At 50.0% G+C, this 22,665-nt stretch overlaps 1 protein-coding gene across 1 annotated transcript; it reads right to left on the bottom strand.

Annotated features, from left to right (window-relative positions):
- Positions 1–8,751: 8,751 nt before the first annotated feature.
- LOC120652516 (NF-kappa-B essential modulator-like) lies at positions 8,752–9,560 on the bottom strand. The gene is made up of 3 exons (XM_039930373.1): positions 9,498–9,560; positions 8,981–9,424; positions 8,752–8,898 (listed from the first exon to the last, which is right to left on the bottom strand). The coding sequence occupies exons 1-3, from the start codon at positions 9,558–9,560 to the stop codon at positions 8,752–8,754; spliced, it is 654 nt and encodes a 217-aa protein (XP_039786307.1).
- Positions 9,561–22,665: the final 13,105 nt, after the last annotated feature.

Raw genomic sequence — 22,665 nt, 5'->3', positions numbered from 1 at the left:
CCCCGGCTTCGAACCTGAGGAACAGGTAGAAGGAGAAACTTCTAGGTTCAACTGTTCCAAAAACTGTACGAAGTGGAATATTGTGTGAGGTTGAGGATCAGCCTGCTACTGTTTAGGTTGTGCGTTTGCAGCCACAGAGAAAACAATAACCTGCGAAAAGACATTTAGGTTGGTGGTTACAAGAGCTCAGTAGTATTTCCTCTGTTTCAAATTATAAGTCATTCTAAAAAATTATAAGTCATTCTAAAAAATTTGGAGAGTCAAAATTTTTCAAGTTTAACCAAATTTATACAACAATATAGTAACATTTATGGTACTAATTAAGTATCATTGAATTCTTTGTTAGTTATGTTTTCATAGTATATCTATTTTATGTCATAAATCATTGTGTTTCTCTCTATAATTTTGGTCAAACTTTGATATGGTTTGACTCTCCAAGATTCTTGGAATGACTTATAATTTGGAACGGAGGGAGTAGTACTTTAAGTTTGACTTTTCTTGGGAACAAATATTCCAGAATTTAACGGCGTTGTGCTTTCAGTGGTAGGTATCGTTCTCATCGACAGCGAGACGTCTGTGGTGACTTCATCAATCCTGAAGATTTACCGGCTCAGTCTTCGAAAATGCTCATAGGTGTAGAGTTTGTGTACATACTCAAAGAATTAGGGGTGGCGGATTTTGTTCGCTGCAATCAGCCAACGGTGTTTTCCTCTCACACCAAACCAGCACCAGCCACCAGCCAGTCAGCAATATTTATTTTTCTCTCACAACAAATCAGCACCATCCACCAGTCACAGTCAGACGAACAGAGTGTATGTAGCTGCCGACCAATATAATGGGGAACGATGGTTTTTTTTAGGTAACGGGGAACGATGGTTAAGCGGTAGGTGTGAGATGACAATGACGTAGGAAGCGGAAGCGGGTGACCTATATGGGTGGTGCCAGTAGCGAGATGTACCCAAGCATATTAGTTAGTGGTTGTAGATGTCACGATGGCATGGAAGAACATTCCGCCACCAGGTAGCCATGTGAGGAGAAGGCCTGCGGAGCAAGGCACGGGAGTGCGAGCGGGTGCAGAGAAAGTGAAGAAACCATGCCGGGTCGAACCAAGGAAGATAAATTGGACAGCGCGTGTGCGTGTCCGATTGAGGTCCAACTGTTCACGTGTATTGGCCCATCGCAACCTACTTTATTATGTTCTATCTGTCAGTTATCATAAAAAGGTGCACCCTAACCTAGGGACTAAAACGCCCCCAAATCCTCTCCAAGTGTAAAAAGCCCAAATACACACTCGGCCCACGGCCCGACACCACGATACGGCTCTTCCGAGGCCTCACAGGCCGCAGAGCAACCTTCGCCTCGCTCGAGGTCTCCCTGTCGAGGCTCCTGGCAGCACGCCACATCTCCGCCTCGCCCAAAGGTGAGGGGTCACCCTCGGAGCGCAGGCGAACTCCGCCTGGCCCGAGGCCCCCTCAGCCGAGCCCTCCGAGGGGCCTCGGCGCGGGGAGAATTCCACCTCATTCGAGACTCCCCCTCGGCAGACTGGGGCTTTATCCCAACCACCCGACGGGACTTGCACATTTATTGCTAACCACTCCACGGTGTGGAGTGGGAGCCAGACGGTGTCAGCAGCCACGTAGCACAGCGGACATGACCGGAGTCCCGTCCACCTGCTCTTGTCACTATGCCGCTATTCTCGGCGCTGTGTGGACCTGCGGCGCGCTATGCGAACATGTCTGACACTGCACCACCACTGTGCTACCAAATCTTTGTGCTTTCTCCTCTGCAGGACCCTCGGCGGGCATGGGCAGCAACCTCGAACGCAGTACGGCCCTTTACCGGGGCGAGGCCACCGTCAGTAGCACCCTCGGCACCCCACCTCGTCAAACGTGGAGCACAGCACGCCACTGCCACGCCGTCGACTGGCGCCACAGGACAGGGACACGCCCTGGGCACCGTCAAAGGACTTTCAAGGACTGCGACCACACCCGGCGCCATGCCCCACAGTGCTCGGCAACAGAAACCATCAACTGTTCTCCCCCGATTCGGGAAGAAAGGGACGACTCTAGAGATCACCCGTGCATGTAACCTATCCCTCCTTGAGTCTATAAAAGGAGGGATAGGAGCACACGAGCAGACAATGGACAGACACTCGCACTCTCGTCTCCCCATATTGGCACTTGCCTCAATCAACTCTAGAACATCTAGAGACTTGGGAGCTTCTCTCCCTCTCTCACTCAAGTTTGTACCCCCTACTACAAGCAACCCGGTGCAAGATAGTATAGTGCTTTCCTCCTTGCTGGACGTACGGCCTCATCGGACGGAACCAGGATAAATCCGGTGTCATTGTGTTTCCTCTTGCATCAACCATCTAGGGACCGGTGCACGCAGCATCATCACTGGTTAGTGCTAGACCGCGAGGTCCGGACACCGACAGTTAGCGCGCCAGGTAGGGGTCGAACCTACGGCCTTCTACTTAGCCAAAAGATCACTGTTGCGACCATTCTACTCCGCTCTATGCCTGAACCCTCTACTCCCGAGGGCCGCAATCTGCGCAAGGAAGCATAAGCTCTCCTCTAGGATGCTGCGGTGCAGCAGGCCGAGAGTTCTGCTTCTCGCTCGGCGGCCTTGGCGAGAGCTGGTGGGGCTGTACAGCAAGACCGCGAGGTCTCAGGGCGCACCCCAACGGCGGGCAGGGACGGGATACCCCCGGCACGACAGGCAGGTGGGGCATAGGCACCCATGGTGCACGACCGTGTCAAGTTGCCCCCCGCAAAGGAGCGCCTCCGGGACACGCGTGGCAACGCCTACAACGGCGATGCCCGTAACATCCTGAACCAGAAGAAGAAGGACGATGCCATTCACAGCTACCACCCTCGACGTAGCGGCCGCTACGACAGCAAGGAGGATAGGAGCCCATCACCGGAGCCCCCGGGCACACGTGTGTTCAGTCGGGAAATCTGCGCTGCTCCATTCCCCCCACGCTTTCGGCAGCCCACCACCCTCACCAAATACTCGGGAGAGACGGATCCCGGGCTCTGGCTCAACGACTACCGCCTGGCATGCCAGCTGGGTGGTGCGACTGATGACGATGTCATCATTTGGAACCTTCCTCTGCACCTTGCGGATTCCGCGCGCACGTGGCTCAAACATCTTCCCGACAGTCAGATCACGATTGGTCCGACCTGGTCAGAACCTTCGTGGGAAACTTCCAGGGCACATACTCTTGGGATCTCCGAGGGGGGCATCAGCAATCCAACGAGCCCTTGCGAGACTATATCCGACGCTTCTCCAAGCAGTGCACCGAGCTCCCCAGCGTCACCGACTCCGAAATCATTAGTGCCTTTCATTTGGGCTAAACATGCAGGGAACTCGTACGCGAGTTGGGACGGAACCCTCGTTCCAGCGCGAACGAGCTGTTTGACGTAGCAACCAACTTCGCCTCCGACGAGGAGGCGGTCGGTGCTATCTTCGATGGCGAAAAGGGCAAACGCAAGGGAGAAGCGCCCACGGAGGACAGCAAGACCAAGAGCCTCGCGAAGAAGTCCAAGCGGGGTAGGAAGGGGAATAAGAAGGGCCCGCCGAACCAGCGTGGTCAGGGGCAGGTGGAGGACTCCGACGAGGCCCTCGCCGTCACCCCTGATCACAGAGATCCCCGAGGACCCCCTTGAGGCGGCGGCCTATTCGACGACATGCTAAAGAAGCCGTGCCCTTATCATAAGGGCATGGTTAAACACACCCTCGAGGAGTGCGACATGCTCCGCAAATACTTCAACCGTCTCGGCCGCAAGGACGAGGCCAAGAAGAAGGACGAGGAGGACAAGGGCAGCGATGGCTTCCCCTCGGTGGAGAACGTGTTCTTCATCTTCGGTGGACCAATGGCGAACATGACCACTCGACAACGCAAGCGAGAGCACCGAGAGGTCTTCTCCATCAACAAGGCTACGCCATCCTACCTCGACTGGTCGGAGGACACCGTCTCCTTCAGTACCCGCTCGTTGTGGATCCGATCATCGGCAACACCCGGTTCTCCAAGGTGCTCATGGACGGGGGCAGCAGCCTCAACATCCTGTACGCGCACACTTTGGAGATCATGGGGATCGGCCTGGACAGGCTACGCCCAAGCACGTCGTCGTTTCACGACGTCACACCGGGAAAGCGAGTCCAACCCCACGGACAGATCGATCTGCACATTTGCTTCGGCACGCCGGCCAACTTCCGCAAGGAGGTACTCACCTTCGAGGTAGTAGAGATTCGTGGAGCATACCACGCCATTCTGGGATGGCCATGTTACGCCAAGTTCATGGCGGTCCCCAACTACACCTATGTCAAGATGAAGATGCCGGGTCCGAAGGGCGTCATCACCGTCGGCCCGTCGTTCGAGCACGCCTATGAGTGCGACGTTGACTGCGTCGAGCGCGCCGAGGCCCAAGCAGAGGACGAGGCCCTCGCTGCCAGCTTGGATAAGATGGCAAGCGAAGCCATGGACTCCTCGCACCGACACGCAGCCAGCTTCGAACCTTCCGAGGGTGTCAAGAATGTGCCCCTCGATCCGAACTGCCCCGACGACAAGGTGTTGAAGGTCAGTGCCACCCTCGACAGCAAATAGGAAGTGGTGCTCGTCGACTTCCTCCGCGCCAACGCTGACATCTTCGTGTGGAGCCCCTCGGACATGCCTGGCATACCGAGGGAGGTTGCTGAGCACTCCCTTGACATCCAGCCCAACTCCAGGCCAGTTAAACAGCGCCTGCGACGCTTCGATGAGCTCAAGCGCCGGGTGATCGGCGAGGAGGTGCACAAATTTTTGGCGGCCAGATTCATCAAGGAGGTATTCCATCCCGAGTGGCTAGCTAATCCTGTATTAGTTAAGAAAAAGAATGGAAAATGGAGGATGTGCATAGATTATACTGGTTTAAATAAAGCATATCCGAAAGTTCCCTTTCCTTTGCCACGAATTGATCAAATCATTGATTCAACTGTGGAATGTGAGCTTTTATCCTTTCTTGATGCTTACTCCGGTTACCACCAAATAAAGATGAAAGAATCTTACCAGCTCGCGACTTCTTTTTGTCACACCCTTCGGCATGTACTGCTACGTCACGATGTCATTTGGCCTTAAAAATGCTGGAGCTACATACCAGCGGTGTATGCTCCACGTGTTCGGGGACCATATCGGGCGGAACATAGAAGCATATGTCGATGACGTCATTGTAAAATCCAAGAAGGCCGACGACCTGGTAGCCGATCTCAAGATCGCGTTCGATTGCCTTAGAGCCAAGGGGGTAAAGCTCAACCTAGAAAAATGCGTGTTCGGGGTGCCTCGAGGCATGCTCTTGGGCTTCATCGTCTCCCAGCGAGGGATCGAACCCAACCCTGAGAAAGTCTCGGCCATCAAACGGATGGAGCCGATCCGAGATTTAAAGGGGGTACATAGGGTCATGGGCTGCCTGGCAGCCCTTAGCTATTTCATCTCACGCCTCGGTGAGAAAGGCTTGCCTCCATACCGACTTCTGAGGATAACCGAGCATTTTTCGTGGACCCCCGAGGCTCAGGAAGCCCTCGATAGGCTAAAGGCGTCGCTCACTCATGCCCCCATCCTGACACCGCCGATAGGTAGCGAGCCCCTCTACCTATACGTAGCAGCGACGACCCAAGTGGTCAGCGCAGCAATTGTTGTGGAAAGACAAGACGAAGGACACGCTCTGCCGGTCCAACGGCCAGTGTACTACATCAGCGAAGTATTGTCCGAGACCAAGTCACGGTATCCATAGATCCAGAATCTGTTATACGCATTGGTTCTGCCTCGGCGCAAGCTGCGCCACTACTTTGAGGTCCATCCCGTCACCGTGGTCTCGTCCTTCCCCTTGGGAGAGATAGTCCACAATAGGGAAGCCATGGGTAGGATTGCCAAGTGGTCAGTGGAACTAATGGGAGAAGCTCTCACTTATGCGCCTCGTAAGGCGATCAAATCCCAAATTTTGGCTGACTTCATTGCTGAATGGACCGACACTCAGCTGCCCCCACCACAAATTCAAGCGGAGTGTTGGACCATGTACTTCGTTGGGTCAGTGATGAAACCCGGCGCAGGTGCTGGTCTCCTTTTCATCTCGCCCCTCGGAGTGCACATGCACTACGTGGTCCGCCTCCACTTCCCAGTGTCCAACAATATGGCGGAGTACGATGCCCTCCTCAGTGGCCTCTGCGTTGCCATCGAACTTGGCATCAAGCGCCTCGACGTGCGGGGTGACTCTCAACTCGTCATCGTCTAGGTGATGAAGGAGTCTGGCTGTCACGACTCAAAGATGGAGGCATACTGCAACGCGGTGCGCCAACTCGAAGACAAGTTCGATAGCCTAGAACTCAACCACATCCCACACAAGTACAACGAGGATGCGGACGAGCTGGCTAAGATTGCGTCTGGGTGGACCACCGTTCCCTCGAATATCTTTGCCCGTGACCTCGCCAAACCATCCGTCGATTTCAAGGATCAGAGGGAGTCGGCCACTCCTCCGCCGAACCCTCGGACGGGAATCCCTCAGCAGGCGAGTCCGAGGCCATGGAGATGGAGACCGAGGCAATGCAAATTGACGAGACTCCATTTCAGCGAGACTGGCGCGACCAATATCTCGACTGGATCAACCGAGGGGTGCTACCCTCGGATCGCGCTCAGGCGCAGCGCATCACTAGGCAGGCCAAGTCTTTCGCCGTGATCAACAGTGAACTGTACAAACGCAGCCTCTCGGGAGTCCTACAACGTTGCATCCCCATTCCTGAGGGTAGGGAGCTGCTTCGGGACATCCACATCGGAGCCTGCGGCCATCACGCGGCACCACACACTCTCGTAGGCAACGCGTTCAGGCAGGGCTTTTACTGGCCCACAGCAGTCACTAATGCCTCGAAAATCATGCGGACTTGCGAGGGCTGCCAGTTCTACGCCCGTCAGACGCACCTTCCGGCTCATGCTCTGCAAACCATCACCATTATATGGCCTTTCGCCGTATGGGGACTAGACCTCGTCGGACCATTACAGAAAGTGCCCGGGGGCTTCACCCACTTGCTGGTGGCAATCGACAAGTTCTCCAAGTGGATCGAGGATTGACCCATCGCCAGGATCAAATCCGAGTAGGCCGTGCAGTTCTTCACCAACATAATCTACAGGTTCGGGGTCCCGAACTCAATCATCATGGATAATGGCACCCAGTTCACAGGGAAGAAGTTCTTAAAGTTCTGCGATGACTATCACATATGTGTGGATTGGTCAGCTGTGGCACATCCACAAACAAATGGCCAAGTAGAACGTGCCAACGGCATGATCCTACAAGGCCTCAAGCCAAGAATCTTCAACAAGTTAAATAAGTTTGGCCACAGATGGCTCACGGAGCTACCTTCGGTCATCTGGAGCTTGAGAATGACCCCGAGTCGAGCCACGGGCTTCAGCTCATTCTTCCTCATCTATGGCGCCGAGACTATCCTCCCCACTGACATGGAGTATGGGTCCCCGAGGCTCAAAGCCTACCAGGAGCAGCAGAACTAGCAAGTCCGGGAGGACTCGCTGGATCAGGTGGACGAGACTCGAGACGTGGCGCTCCTACACTTGGCGCATTACCAGCAGTCTCTGCGACGATATCAGGCGCAGAAAGTTCGACGTCGGGACCTCAACAAGGGAGACCTGGTGTTGAGGCTTCGGCAAGATAGCCAAGGGCGCCACAAGCTTACCCCGCCATGGGAGGGCCCGTGCATCGTTGCGGAGGTCCTCAAGCCAGGCACCTACAAGCTAGCTAATGAGAAGGGCGAAGTCTTCACCAACGCTTGGAACATTCAGCAGTTACGTCGCTTCTATTCTTAAAATTCCAAGCTATTTGTACATATTTTGTACTCGTATTTTAAATCCCGAGATAATAAAGAAGTATGCTTTACTTACAAATTACTCGTGAATCATTCGAACTCTCGGGGGCTCGGATGAGCGCACAACACTGAGAGAGCCTTGGCTTTGCCCTCGGCAAAGCCAAGCCTCCCTCGAGGGCTACAACGGGGGGAACCCCCGAATGTCCACAAAATACTGTTGTTTTTTCCGAAAATTTTCGTATCTAAGCCTCTCGAACACTTAGAAAAACGGATGCAAGGCGTAAGCAACTATGGTACAAGGCCGGCCGAGCCGTGGGACCGCCTACGCCTCTGGGACACGGCATCCCCACTCACCTCCCTGCGCCTAAGTAGCTTATGAACGTGAAAATCCTTGCAGAAATTTATCTAAGCCGCACACGAGAGCACGAAAAAATGGTAGAAAAAATGATGCGCAAATACTCAAAGGCCTCGAGTGGCCACACCATTAAGATTACGTCTTTGTTCCTTTACATAGGAAAATAAAATCAAGTCAAAATCCTAACTTATCTACTTGGGCCCCATGACCTAGGCTATCTACAGGTCGCCTTCTCCACTACGCGCACCCTCGTCTTCGTCATCCACGGCACCGGGGAGGAGCTCACTTTCGAAAAGCTCGGCCAAGGTTGAGGCGGCACCCTCGGCAGTTGCATCGGCTTGCTCCATAGCATCAACCTTGGCGTCATCGTCGCCGTCGGGGATGATGTAGCATGTGGCCAACTACTCAAAGTTGACGATGTAGTGTGTCGAGACGACGCCGAGGGCTTTCTGGACGCCGAGGTGGAGGGCGCCCTTGAGTCGCTCGGCCACCCGGTCGCCCAAGGACCTCAGACGACTGACCAGCGAGCTACCCGACGAGCCGCCCTCGCCCTAGAGTCCCTGGCACGTGGCCACAGCAGCGCCCTCCAGGTCCTCGTAGTCCTTCTGCACTGACGAGTATGCGACTTGGAGGGCCTCCTTCACCGTGGTCTCCTCCGCCACCGCCTTCCGCAGCTCTGAGCGGAAACGAAGATAAGTCTTGACAAAACCAAGTTAACTAAAGCCAATTTTAGTACTTACCCTCGGTGCGCCTCCTCTACTCATCTAGCTCTGCCCGCACGGTGTCGACTTGTTGTAGGAGCACCGACACCGAGGACCCCCTTTCTTCGAGGGCGGTCTCAACGCTGCGAAGGGCATCCCCGTGCGCCTCGAGGAGAGCATCCTTCTGCACGAGGGTATCGGTAAGCGCTTTGATGGTAGCCTCTTGGTGCTGGGACCGAGCCGCCCTTGCCGCGAGCGCCTCCACATTCTCGCGCAGTGCGGCCACTTGCAGCTCGGCCTCCTTGGCCTTCTGCTCGGCTGCTGCCCTCTGCACGTCGCGCTCGCCGTTGGCACTGGTGAGCTCGAGCTCCAGCCCACGAGCTTGTGCCTCCATTTTGGATGCCTGGGTGGAGGCCTCGTTCAGCCGCAAACCTAGGCTGGCGCTGTACTGTTCAAGCCAGCCCACCTTGGAATACAACTGGGCCAGCTTGACGCTCTTGTCCCTCGATAGGATCATCAGCTGCTGCGAACAAAGAACATGAGCAGACAACGTACAAACATAATCAGAAATGGGCAAGAGCAGGAAGGGCACTTACCCTGTTGACATTGTGCATCTCCTGCCAGTGGAGCTGAAGGACGTGCTGGATGTCGGCGTCCATCGCGTCACCGAGATTGAGCTGCACCTGCCAGATCTCGTCTTCTTCGCGCTCGACGTGAACAAAATCCTTGGGGACCCCGAGCTAGACAATCGCCCAGCTTATCCCCTCACAGGGCTGCTCGGACGGTCCGGCCCCGAGGCATCCCTCGGAAGCAGGAGTGATGAGGCCGCTGGTGCCGGCTTCGCCGAGCATGGCGTTCGAGGCGACCTCTCTTGGGCTCTCGAACCGCCCCGGCACCGCCATCTCCGGCGTCTCCACCACCTGCACCACCTGGTCCGTGTTGATGCTCCTTAGTGCCCCGATTTGTATACCGCAAGCGCACGGTTCATGTAGCTTTTCCCTTAGAGTATTCCCCCAAGGTTTATCAATCCGTGGATCGACAAAGAACTACCTAAGGTTTTCCATCTAATCTAATGGATCTATCCTAACATGAAGCATTGATTGCATATAAAGGGTAAACCTTTAATAGATATGAGTGATATGTAAAGGTTGATCTCATCCATGAATATAGGCTTAATCATAGCAAAACCAAAGATATGACTAGGCCTATCATCATCTAGTTGTAGTTCAAGCTAACGAGCGGATAAATCATGCATCTCAATCAAAAGCATCTTTAAACTCAAAATCTCCAATCCGATCCCTCGATACTCCACCTACTTAGTGGCAACGGCCTGTCACGATGCCACCTCTTTCGACAAAAGTACCCTGAAGCAAGTCGAACCCCCTTTGGTAGTTCCGCCATGAACCTCTAGCCACCATGACTACAAGATCATGCTAAGCGATCTATCTCGATAATAGATCTAAGATAAAGCAAACCCAAAGAGAAGAACGAAATCGAAAGAGAGAACATAATCGCTAATAGATTCGGAAGACATGATTATCATTACTCACATAATAGATTCGTTTGGATCATCACCGCCATGTGCACACCATCGATGAATCCAACTAGCTCATGAACTCCGCCATGGCACAACCACGCAGGGAGGCCACGGCGGCTAGGGTCGGCCTAAGCCGTCTCCTAGACAACTTCAAAGACTTGCGGCGGCCATCGTCTCCCTCCGGTCTTGACCCTAGGTTTTCGTCGAGTTCTGGGTGGATGGATGCTTCGAGTTGAATAAGGTGCGAGCTATTTATAAGCCGAGGAAGCCACCGGTCGAAGGGGAGGTCGAACCGACCTAAAATAGGGCTGGGCCGGCCGGCCCAATGGGCCTAGGCCGGCCGGCCTGGCTCATTCCTTCGCCGTCTCGTGTCCTCCTTTCGCGTGCAGACTCCTCGCATCTTCTAGAGTTTATGTCCTTCACGATTGCACCCCTTTTGACGTCGTTATCTTGGAGATATCTTCGAGGAAAGGATAGGATAGGGAATTCTTCCTTAAATCTTCATTTGCTTTGCTTAATCCCGAAGTATCTTGATCTCATCTTCGTAGGCTTGGTCCTTTGGGCTCACTTGGAGGATGGATGTGCATGAATGGGCTTCGAATCAACATGGGCTTTGGTCCTTTCTTTGGGCTTTGGCCTTCGTTTTTCTCCGTGTTAGCCCTCGATCACGGGCCTCGTCATTTCATGCTCCAAAATAGGCCAAAAACCTGCAAAAACGAAGTTCCTCCAAAATATATGTGCAAGTGTGAAAATGACCAATAATTAGGCCGGGGTTAGGACAGTTAGTGATTTTGATATTAAATTCATGCCATTATCAAGGATAAACAAGGGATAAAAGGGGTACTTAAGGAGCGCCAACATTCCCCCCATGCTTAAACCTTGCTCGTCCTCGAGTAAGTCCAGGAGCTTTGCTTATAAAGAAATCAGCGTTGCCCCTCAATGTCCTCTCTACACTTAGTCATACATAACAAGACATATTGCTCTCTCAAGTATTTAGCATTTAAGTTCATGTTGTGACCGGTTCTACTCATATATAAAAGTGGAAGGATTATGTGGAGCTTGGTAGGTAAAAACAATCCTAGCAAAACATTATACTTGAAATATTATCAAACTAAGAGAGAGATCTAATGGAATTACCGAGACTAGTCAAAAAGGCCATTGGAAAATAATGTTGGAGAGGGGGAAAGATGAAACACACACATTTAAATAGGTGGACATGTGCAAGTGGCAAATGGATGATCCCGAGACACAAATGAAGTTCTCGTTATCGGATTGCACATGGTTGGAAGATTTGAGTATGGAATAGTTCTTCAAAGTAACTTGGAAAATTAATGAAGCCAAAAAGAGCTAAGGAGCATTTTATTCTTTTTTTTCTTTTTCTATCATTTTTCTATTTTCCTCTTTCTTTCTTTTTCTTTTCTTTTCTTTTTGCTCCTTAGAACTTTTGATAACATAGAATACTTACCCAGCCATCCCCCCATGCTTGAACGAATGCTCGTCTTCGAGTATGAATAGTGGGAGAACCAACTAGCTAGGGTAAGTATCTCAAATTCACCTTCTTCTTCGTAGAACCACTTGAATCTCGGGGAGCCTTGTCTCCCAAAACTTTTCTTTATATGGTGCCCTTGATTCTTTTGATTCCGTCGAAATGATAATCCATACTCAAAGTGGGTTGTGGTCAAGGAGGTAAGATTCCCGAAGTAGAAACTCACAATGCATGGATAAATAGGCTAGCAAAAAGAAGGTTACATAAAAAAACGGAATCAATTCATCAAAATATAAGTTTGCAATCTAAAGGTTTCATCATGAAAGAATATGTATGTATAGGTTTTGGTAAGAAGAACTTTGCAAGAGATTCACAAATGTAGATAGCATAGGAATTAAGTTTTCAAATTAAACAATACAAGGTGTAAGGTCATCGGTAGACATAAATCAAAGAGCAACATAGAATATGTGGGTTTAGAATTTAGTCATTTAACCTCCACAATTAAAAGAGCCAGTATTTAATCATTTTAATTTCATTTAATTGAGAGCAAATGGTCAAGTCATATACAACATAGCGTAGGTAAAACAAAGCAGCAACTTTCATCATTTTTCCATAAGCATAAGACATTGCCAAAATGTATCAATGTGGTGAGCACAAAGTGATGGTGATCCTACACTTATTGAAAACAAAAACAAAACTAGGTTGTCTTCCTAGAAGCCATGTGATAGGTTGAGAGATATATACAAAGGTTGCATCTATGGTTGAAGGCATATATGTACAAGCATTTAGAAAAAGAGAGAGTTGAGGAAGAATTACCGTCCTTCTCGATGCTCGTAATGAAGTGTAGCGCGGCCTCCCCCATACTTAAGCATTGTGCTAAGCATGGAAGAAGAATCATGAGCATCTTGTGGCAACTGTGATTGTCTTACTCCATGGGATCTTTCTTCCTTGTCCACGAAATCCTCCCCCATGCTTAGCATGATGCTAGGCATGGAAGGAAAAGATGGACCATCTTTCAATTCTTGAAGTCCTTCCCTCATGTGTATGAATATCATCTTCAATGTGTCTTCACCTTTGTTGCCTCAATTTTCCTTCAATTTCTTCTTGTACTAAGTCATGGTCCCAATCATTGCTTCACATCGTCGTCGCCTCCTTCAATTCCTCGTTGTCCCATTGCTGCCTCATCTTCACGAATTTTTCTTTCAATTTCCAGAATAGAACCTATACTGAAACATTGCTCCATTGCGAAGTGCACGAATTTTCCTTTCCAACGAGTCCTTATTCGCACAAAATTGATTCCGAACAAGAGAGTTATGTCCATTTTATCCCAGCGCTGCAATCTGTCCCGACGAATTTCAGAACGCGCAATGTCCAAAGTTTTTGCCATATCTCCTTGTATGGGTCTTCAAATTCATTGATCTTGTATGTGTTGGAACGGGAATTTCATGGAGCTTCTGAATATCAACTTTTTCTTCCTTGTACATCTCTGTCCATGTGCAAAATTTGATGAAAACAGCGGGGCTTGCTTTCGAACTTTGGAGATGTTGACGAATTTGATTTCTTCTTTGATCACGAATTCATGGGAACGCTTTGTCATGCCTGCAAAACAATTCAAGTGCACAATCTACCCCCAAGGTGACAGTCGGGAGTAGAGACAATTGCCAACAAACCTACTATTCCTAAGATCTCAAATTGTGGCATAGCTAGCTTAGCGAAAAAAATAAAAACCTAGTGAGTGTACGTGTGTGCTAGTGTAAATACAAATGAGAGGAAGGTATATAAACAAAGACAATGTTTACACCTAGTTCTAAACACCATGTTTACAACTAGGTTGCCGAACTTCTCCATAGCCAAAAAGACTTATTTAACCAAGGTCAAAACACCATGTCTATCCCAAGATCAATAGGTCTTCATAGCACAAGAAAAAAATAAAGCGCATTGCAAAGCTTATAAACCAACCAAATGCAACATGAGAACAAAATAGATTGTTATCTTGGTTAAAAGAGCTTAAAGATGGAAGTCCGCAAACAAGTTTAAACACCAAGTTTACACAAGATTGCAAAAGGTAAATGCTGTCATGACAAGCATTACATGGATAGGAAAGCATACATCAATAAGATTGAGACCAAGGTAGCAAAATAAAAGTGAGGACAATGAGGTGGATGCAAAATGTAAATGCAAAGTTAGCAAAAACAAGTGTTAGCAAGGTTGAAAGGACTTTTCGATGTTGTTCCGCAACTAGCTTATTCAAAAACAATTGCTAAGAGTGACAAAAAGCCTTCGCGACACTTCATAAGAAGTGAGGTTTTTGTCAATGAAAATGTTATTTATCGAAAAGGACCAAGCAACCTAGCTAACAAGGTTTTAGAAGTAGGTTTATGGGTTTCCTATATTTTTTTGGCTTAAAACAAAAATTTTGAAGAGAGAGTGTTGGGTATAGAAATTCTATCTAAGGTGGTTTTTAAAAAAAAAACTAGAGAGAAACAAAAGTTAGATTCTTTTTTTTTTGAATGAAAAATATAACCTATGGTTTTAGGATTGCTCTATGAGTGGTTTTCCTAAGGGTTTTAGGATCTCAAAGGCGAGGCTAGTCAATATTTTTAGAAAAGGTTTTTTTTAAATGCAACATGCAATGTAATGCAAGGGTGAGACGAACAACATGGTATGCAATGCAACACGGGGTGGGTGAACAAAATGATATGACATGATGAGGTGGTCTAAAACAAAACAAAAAGTTAGCCTAAGTTAACTAGCCACAAGTTTAGAATCAAAGGGTGGTGCAATGCTTTATAAATCTCCCTAAAAGGGACACAAAGAAAAAGACTCTAAACACTAATAGGCACACAAAAAGGTCTACAAGTTTCCCAAGATCAAATAACAAAGTGCTCCCTCAATAACATTTAGAATGAACAACATGAAGTTATGGTTTTTATTAGAGCAATGGTACAATGTTACTTGATATTCCGATTAAAGAGTGCAATGTAGACGGTCATATTAATATATATATATATATATATATATATATATATATATATATATATATATATATATATATATATATATATATATATATATATATATATATATATATATATATATATATATATAAAATAAAAGATCGGGTTGCCTCCCGCAAAGCGCTTCATTTAGAGTCATAGAGCTCGATTTTCTTACATACCTTCTCATTGATGCGAAGCCATGGTCCTTCATGAAAGAGGTGAAGGTGTTCTATGCAGCTCTTATTCCACTTCCCATGTTGGACATGATCAATCACGCTTAATGGAAATTTTGCCCAATCGTCTCTCACATCATGGTCACCTCCTTTTTTGTTGTCCTTCATCGCTACCTTTCTTTTCACGGATTTTCCTCTCTGTCTAGATTGGGAATTGCGCCAGAAAATTGATCCAATGCAAGGTGCACGAAATCTTCTTTCCAAAAAGTCTTCATTTGCCCAAAACACATTCCAATTAAGGGAATTATGCCCCTTTTTTCCCATCACTGCAATCTGCCCCGTGCTGATTTCAGCACATGCATCTCCGATGTTTGAGACATAGCTCCTCCCGTGGGTCTTCAATTGTATCGATCATGGATGCATTGAACCAAGGACTTGATGGAGATTCTGAATATTCAACTTTCTTGCATTGTAAATCTCTAGACTTGTGCACAAAATTGATGAGGCTTAGCGACGTCCATTCTTGAAACTTGAAGATGTTGATGATGGTGTTCAAAATTTTGGGCACAGTTTCCCTCCTCATCATTTGAGTTTCATGTCCTGCATGATTAGTGAAATTCGAGGCTTCTCCTGACATGTGCTCTTTTAGGGTCATGTGCTTGACCAAGCGCAATGCAAGATCGAGATTTGCAATTATTTGTAAACATATGCAACATAATCACATCCTCAATTGAATTTCATCAATAAGGCATGGTGTAATTAAATGCAGCATGTGTTTCTTACATAGCGCATAGCTCATTATTAGGCAGAGATTCTTTAAGCATGAAATCAACTTTCTCAAGAAACTCTAGCCTATCATCATGAAAAGAATAAGGCATAGAATTTAAACTTTCATTCCGACTATTGGTTTGAGCATGAGATTTTTAACGATTATCAACAAAACCAATAGAAGCTTGAGAATTCACTGTATACCTTAGCCTCAGAGCTTTTTCATACTCATTGGAGTCATGGTGCTTTGTGCGAGATGTCATCTTGATGCACTCCTCGTGGTCCGTTATGATTTGCTTCTCACGTCTCCATGTGTTGCATGTTGCGCTCTTGTAATCTGTCGTGGTTTGTTTGCAACATCCTCGTTTGTCAAAGGTCGACCGCTTGTGCCTTCATTTGCCAATGTCATTGGGGTTCTTCCTCTGCTCCAAGCTTCAGAATTTTATCATGTACGCTTGATGAAAACATCGCCCAAGCTCCCCTTCATTATTGTCATCGTCATCTTTTCTATCTTGTTCTCATCGCGTTGATCCTGCCTCTTCTTCATGGAATCTCTCCTGTATACTCAACAGAACATATATGAAGATATAGCTCTATTGAAAAGTTTATGAAATTACCTTTCCAATGAGTGGTCATTCGCTTTAAACGGAGTCCAAACGAGGGAGTTATGCCTGTTTCACTTTTGGCGCTGCGTGCTGTCCAGAAATTTTCAGAGCGCACAACCTTCAATGTTTTGGCCATACCCGCTTGTAGGAATCTCCGATTGACTTGGTTCTTGATTCGTTGGGACGGAAACTTCGTGGAGCTTTTGAATATCCAAAAATATGCTGCTATTTGCTTCTGAGGTTGAGCAGAATATTGATGATAACAATGACTTCTTACGAATCGATCCGAAGATGTCGACGATTTGATCTTGTGGTCTTCGGAGCGTCATGTTGTGCATCCTTGGCTTCAAGGTCATCACCATTGATTCACCAGCGAGTAGCATGGCTCCAATGGTCTGTCTCCATGGTTCTTGATTTGCCTAAGGTGTCGGGATCGAAGGAGGCTCCCGTGCTTTGTGTCGATGATCAGAGCGGTCTCTTTCTTTGATTGCACTCGACTAGAAACTTCTTGAGCATCCCATGGTGAAGATGGGTGGCATCATGGTTCCTCTAATCTTGTTGCCCCTAGCGTTGGTCAACTTCAAATCATCAACTTTTGTGCACAAGGTTCTCCAAACATCTTGCGACATCGTCATCACTTTCTCCATTGTTTGTTGCTGCCTCTTCTTCGTTGAATTCCTTAATCATCCTGCACAGAACATGTACCAGAATTCTACTCCATGGAAAGCCTTATGAGATTACCTTTTCAACGAGTGGTCATTGATCCCAAACGGACTCCGGATGAAGAAGTTATGGTCATTTTACTCCGGCACTACGCTCTGTCCAGAGACATTTCAGAACGCGCAGCGTTGAAAGATTTTACCATAACTCTTCACACCGATCTCCAAAATTCATGATTTTTGATACGTTGGAAAGTAGACTCGATGGATATTCAAAATAATCTATTATTTCCTCATGGTACTTCTCTGATCTTGGACGAAAAACTCATTACAATAGTAACACTTTGGAGATGATGATGATCCGATCGCACGATTTTCTTCGCGGGCATGCTTCATACCTATTGCTTGAATAAACAATTTTTCCCAAAAATATTAGTCTTTAAAATTAATTGACACAGCGGCGTACCTTATTTATCATCTTTTGCTTTGGGGAGTGGGGACTCGATAGCGGATGCTGGGCCACTAACAAAAGTTAGCACCTACCACTAAAGAGCGGGTCTTCACGTAGCCATCAACTTGCTTGAGTTAGATTGGACTTGTCAAAGTACAGACGTTGAGAATATGTCAATCACTTTGTGTCTAGGGTTTTACCTGCATTCATGGACACAAACAAGAAACACAGGATATATGCAATAATAAAATTAGGGTTAGTCCAAAAACTAGATAGATCGCCCTAGGGTTCGTGTTGCCGATCCCCGGCAACGGCGCCAGAAAAGCTTGTTGACGCTCCTTAGCGCCCCGATTTGTATACCGCAAGCGCACGGTTTGTGTAGCTTTTCCCTTAGAGTATTCCCCCAAGGTTTATCAATCCGTGGATCGACAAAGAACTACCTAAGGTTTTCCATCTAATCTAATGGATCTATCCTAACATGAAGCATTGATTGCATATAAAGGGTAAACCTTTAATAGATATGAGTGATATGTAAAGGTTGATCTCATCCATGAATATAGGCTTAATCATAGCAAAACCAAAGATATGACTAGGCCTATCGTCATCTAGTTGTAGTTCAAGCTAACGAGCGGATAAATCATGCATCTCAATCAAAAGCATCTTTAAACTCAAAATCTCCAATCCGATCCCTCGATACTCCACCTACTTAGTGGCAACGGCCTGTCACGATGCCACCCCTTTCGACAAAAGTACCCTGAAGCAAGTCGAACCCCCTTTGGTAGTTCCGCCATTAACCTCTAGCCACCATGACTACAAGATCATGCTAAGCGATCTATCTCAATAATAGATCTAAGATAAAGCAAACCCAAAGAGAAGAACGAAATCGAAAGAGAGAACATGATCGCTAATAGATTCGGAAAACATGATTATCATTACTCACATAATAGATTCATTTGGATCATCACCGCCATGTGCACACCATCGATGAATCCAACTAGCTCATGAACTCCGCCATGGCACAACCACGCAGGGAGGCCATGGCACAACCACGCAGGGAGGCCACGGCGGCTAGGGTCGGCCTAAGCCATCTCCTAGACAACTTCGAAGACTTGCGGCGGCCGTCGTCTCCCTCCGGTCTTGACCCTAGGTTTTCGTCGAGTTCTGGGTGGATGGATGCTTCGAGTTGAATAAGGTGCGAGCTATTTATAAGCCGAGGAAGCCACCGGTCGAAGGGGAGGTCGAACCGACCTAAAAAAGGGCTGGGCCGGCCGGCCCAATGGGCCTAGGCCGGCCGGCCTGGCTCATTCCTTCGCCGTCTCGTGTCCTCCTTTCGCGTGCAGACTCCTCGCATCTTCTAGAGTTTATGTCCTTCACGATTGCACCCCTTTTGACGTCGTTATCTTGGAGATATCTTCGAGGAAAGGATAGGATAGGGAATCCTTCCTTAAATCTTCATTTGCTTTGCTTAATCCCGAAGTATCTTGATCTCATCTTCGTAGGCTTGGTCCTTTGGGCTCTCTTGGAGGATGGATGTGCATGAATGGGCTTCGAATCAACATGGGCTTTGGTCCTTTCTTTGGGCTTTGGTCCTTTCTTTGGGCTTTGGCCTTCGTCTTTCTCTGTGTTAGCGCTCGATCACGGGCCTCGTCATTTCAAGCTCCAAAATAGGCCAAAAATCTGCAAAAACGAAGTTCCTCCAAAATATATGTGCAAGTGTGAAAATGACCAATAATTAGGCCGGGGTTAGGACGGTTAGTGATTTTGATAGTAAATTCATGCCATTATCAAGGATAAACAAGGGATAAAAGGGGTACTTAAGGAGCGCCAATAGTCCGCCGTCGTGGTTGCGGCCTCCTTGCCCCCGACCTCCGTAAGCTTCAGGGGCATGGGCCTTTTCTTCCACCAGGCCGGCAGACCACTCCGACGCAGCCCTGCCGGTCATCCCTTTTCCGCCGGCATCCGGCCGGGCGGTATCTTCCGCGCCGCCTCGGCCGGCCTCTTCCTCGACACCCGGCCCATCTCGGCTCCCTGGGCTATCGCCGCCCGGTACTGCATGGCGATCTCCTCCGCTGTCTGAGGCCTTCCGGTCGGGGGCTGCGATGCAGCATTCGGCGTAGCGGTCCCCCCCCCCCCCCCGAATTGAGGGCCTTGGTAGGCACCAGCGAGGGGGAAGCCGCGGTAACCTTCAGGCTGAGCCAAGCAAAGGGGGAGGTCAAGACCCGCAGGAATGAAGATGCCGACTGGAAGTGGAAGGCGGACGAAGAAGTACTTACCTCGAGGCAGCATCCAGCTTGCGCTTCCTTGAGCCGCTCCTTGGGGTTTGTGCCGTCCCACCGATCGAGCAGCCGACGGACGGCGCCTAGGCCAACTTGATGCCTCGGCGGCGTCAGCCATCCGAGGGTCTCCACGTTCGGCTGCACGGGTGCCCTCTCGCCCGTCGTCCACGCATGCGTTCCTTCGCCCACCACCAACGGCGGGGCCTCGGCACCGGCCCGCCGCTGGCCTGACGCTTGGCCTCCGACCGCCTCCGTGTTGGGGGATTTGAGCATTGAGTAATCGACGTCGTCTGACCCCGAGGGCGAGAGGTCTGGGTCTGGCATAGTCTCGGACGTGGGGAGCGGAGAGAGGCCATCCTCCTCTCGCTCCCGATTCAACTTCTCCCTCGTCTCCTCTTTCAACTTCCTTTTGCGGCGCCACTTCTCCGCGTCCTTCTGCTCCTTCCGCGCCTCTGCATACTGGCATTTCACAGCCCGGACCTCAGGTAGCGGAGGATCCGAGGTATATCCGTGGCGGCTCAGCCCCTGTGAACGAGACCAGGGTTAGGAAGAGAAGGACGACATGAGCAATCAATGCTCAAAAACAGATCTTACCAGTTGGATATACCCCACTTCGAGGCCCATCTTGATTCCCCAAAGATCTCTGAGGCCGGTCGGAGGGGGGCCACGGTACGCCCCACCCTCTGGGCAGCGATCTCGTGCGAAAGCAGCTTCTCCATCATCCGGGAGCCCTCGGATGGAGCCGCCAGCATTAGCTTGAAGAGAGGAAGCTTCCTCTCCATGAGGGGAAGCACCCTCTGCCGGTGAATGTTCGCGACGACGGCGGCTGCCGTCAGCCCCTTGCCCGCCAGGTGACGCAACACGTCGGTGTACACCTTGAGCTTGGCCTGGCGCTCGGGGGTGACACCCCGTATCCCCAAGAATCTGGCCTCTCTGTCAGAATCTTGCCAGTGTACGTCGGAAGCCACCCGTCGTCATTGCGGAGGTAGAACCATGCCTTATCCCTGTCACGATTATTCGTCGTCATCGTGCATAAAATATACAGGTCCTTCCTCGACTCCCGCTGTTAGAGCGTGAGGCCGCTGGCGCGAACGGGCCTCCTCACCCCCCCCCCCCCGAGACAGACTCGGTGTAGAGCTCTCCCCGGAACAGGTGCTTCCACAGGTCCTAGTGCACCTACACCCCCAGGTAGCCCTCGTAGACGGCGACGAAGACCGCCGCCTGCGAGACATCGTTGGGAGCGAAGTTGTGCAGCTCCACCTCATAATGGCGGTAGAGGCACGGAGGAATCAGCCAGCGGGGACACCGAGGCCCCTCTCATGTAGCCGCGCCAAGCTGACGATGTAGCCACTCAGGGGCTTCGGCTCCATCTCCGTCGACCCCGGAGCAATCCACTCCGGGCGCGCTGAATCGGTGTTCGACGGCAGGATCCCGGCGGTGACCAACGACTCCAGGAATGCCTTGTCGGCGATGGACTTGTCCCACAGCACGGGATCGACTAGCTGCACCATGGCAACGGCAAAAAGGGGAGAGGACTCGAACAAAAGCAAGGTGCACTCACTACTTCTTCCTCTCACTTGTCTGCTCTGGGCTTTGATGCAGGTCGGCGGCGGTAGGCAAAGGCAAAGGCGAGGTAAGCCGAGCGGACTCCTCCAAGCCCCTCTTTTTAACCACAGCAAACAGGCGGATTTGTCGCGGTCGTCCCAAATCTACCGCATTGAATGCGGTAGATATGGCTATCTCCGCCAGCTGGGCCCCATGATCATGGGAACCCGCGCGCACGCGCAATAACTGTAGCGAAGAAGTTACCGAAGAGGTACAGGCACACTGCACAGATGTCCCATCATTCGGCGGCCGCCTGCGCCGTTTTGTCTGCCCGAGGACGCCGCCTCAAAAGGCACACCTGCTCCACACGTGTCGGGCCCCGTCACGTACGACTCCACGACTCCGCGCCCCGTGCCAAAACTGTGACGGAATATTTCCCCAAGGGGGTTCCTTACTAACGAAGGAACTACAATCCCGAGCCCTACTGATCAGGGGCTCGAGGGCTGGCCGCCGAGGGTTCGACAACCGCCCCAGATCAACAGAGTCAGGGGCAACGTGGACGTGCTCATACAAAGCCTAGCCTCGAACGCGAGTTCGAGATGTCCTACGTTGTGTTCGAGGCCAGACAGAGGCGGCTAGCACGAGGGATCCCATCGAGGGAGAGCATCGAGCCCTCGGACCCAATCGAACGGGTTTGAGCCCTGCCTAGCAAACCTTTGCAAGCGCTTTATGGAATGTTTCTCCGGATCGCAAGCCAACCCTTATCGAACGGGGCACGGACGTTCGCTCAAACAACCCGCTAAAAGCTCACCGAAGCATCCATGGCACGCCGCCCAAGCAAGGGTAGCATGGCTCGCTTCACCCCTCCTCCTTGCGGAAAGGCAGATCGAGGGTCGTAATAATAAGACGAGGGTTCCCCTGATCGCCCTCACACGGGATAGGGCTTGGGGGCTCCTCGCACGTCACGGCTAAGGCCGTACCCTCGAATAAACCAGCTACCGCCCGGTGGTGAAATACCACGTGTCAAACAAGCCTCCTTGCACGCTCGATGAGCCGTTTGAATTGGTCCAAGGAGGGCAAGGGTCACCTTACCAGCTGAAAAGAATGCCGAAGCCGACTGAAAGTAATGCCGAGGCCGGCTGAAATGAATGCTGAGTGGCTACGTCACCCGATCGACCATACAAACATGATGCTCGCAGCCCTTGGACGAGTGCTTGCAGTCCTCCAAGACCTCGGGGGCTAGACCCGTGGGTGCGCTGACGCGC

Source organism: Panicum virgatum, chromosome 1K (genome assembly GCF_016808335.1).
Source record: "Panicum virgatum strain AP13 chromosome 1K, P.virgatum_v5, whole genome shotgun sequence".
Classification (NCBI taxonomy): domain Eukaryota; kingdom Viridiplantae; phylum Streptophyta; class Magnoliopsida; order Poales; family Poaceae; genus Panicum; species Panicum virgatum.
Note: the sequence above shows the minus strand (reverse complement) of the source record. Positions and strands in the feature narration are given on the sequence as shown.

What these genes read in the sequence shown, in the direction of transcription:
- LOC120652516 (XM_039930373.1), bottom strand. Translation starts at nt 9,560, where the DNA reads ATGGACGCCGACATCCAGCACGTCCTTCAGCTCCACTGGCAGGAGATG. An exon ending in AGATGCACAATGTCAACAGG is followed by an intron (nt 9,425 to 9,497) that starts GTAAGTGCCCTT and finishes CTTTGTTCGCAG; the next exon opens with CAGCTGATGATCCTATCGAG. An exon ending in TCCTACAACAAGTCGACACC is followed by an intron (nt 8,899 to 8,980) that starts GTGCGGGCAGAG and finishes GGTTTTGTCAAG; the next exon opens with ACTTATCTTCGTTTCCGCTC.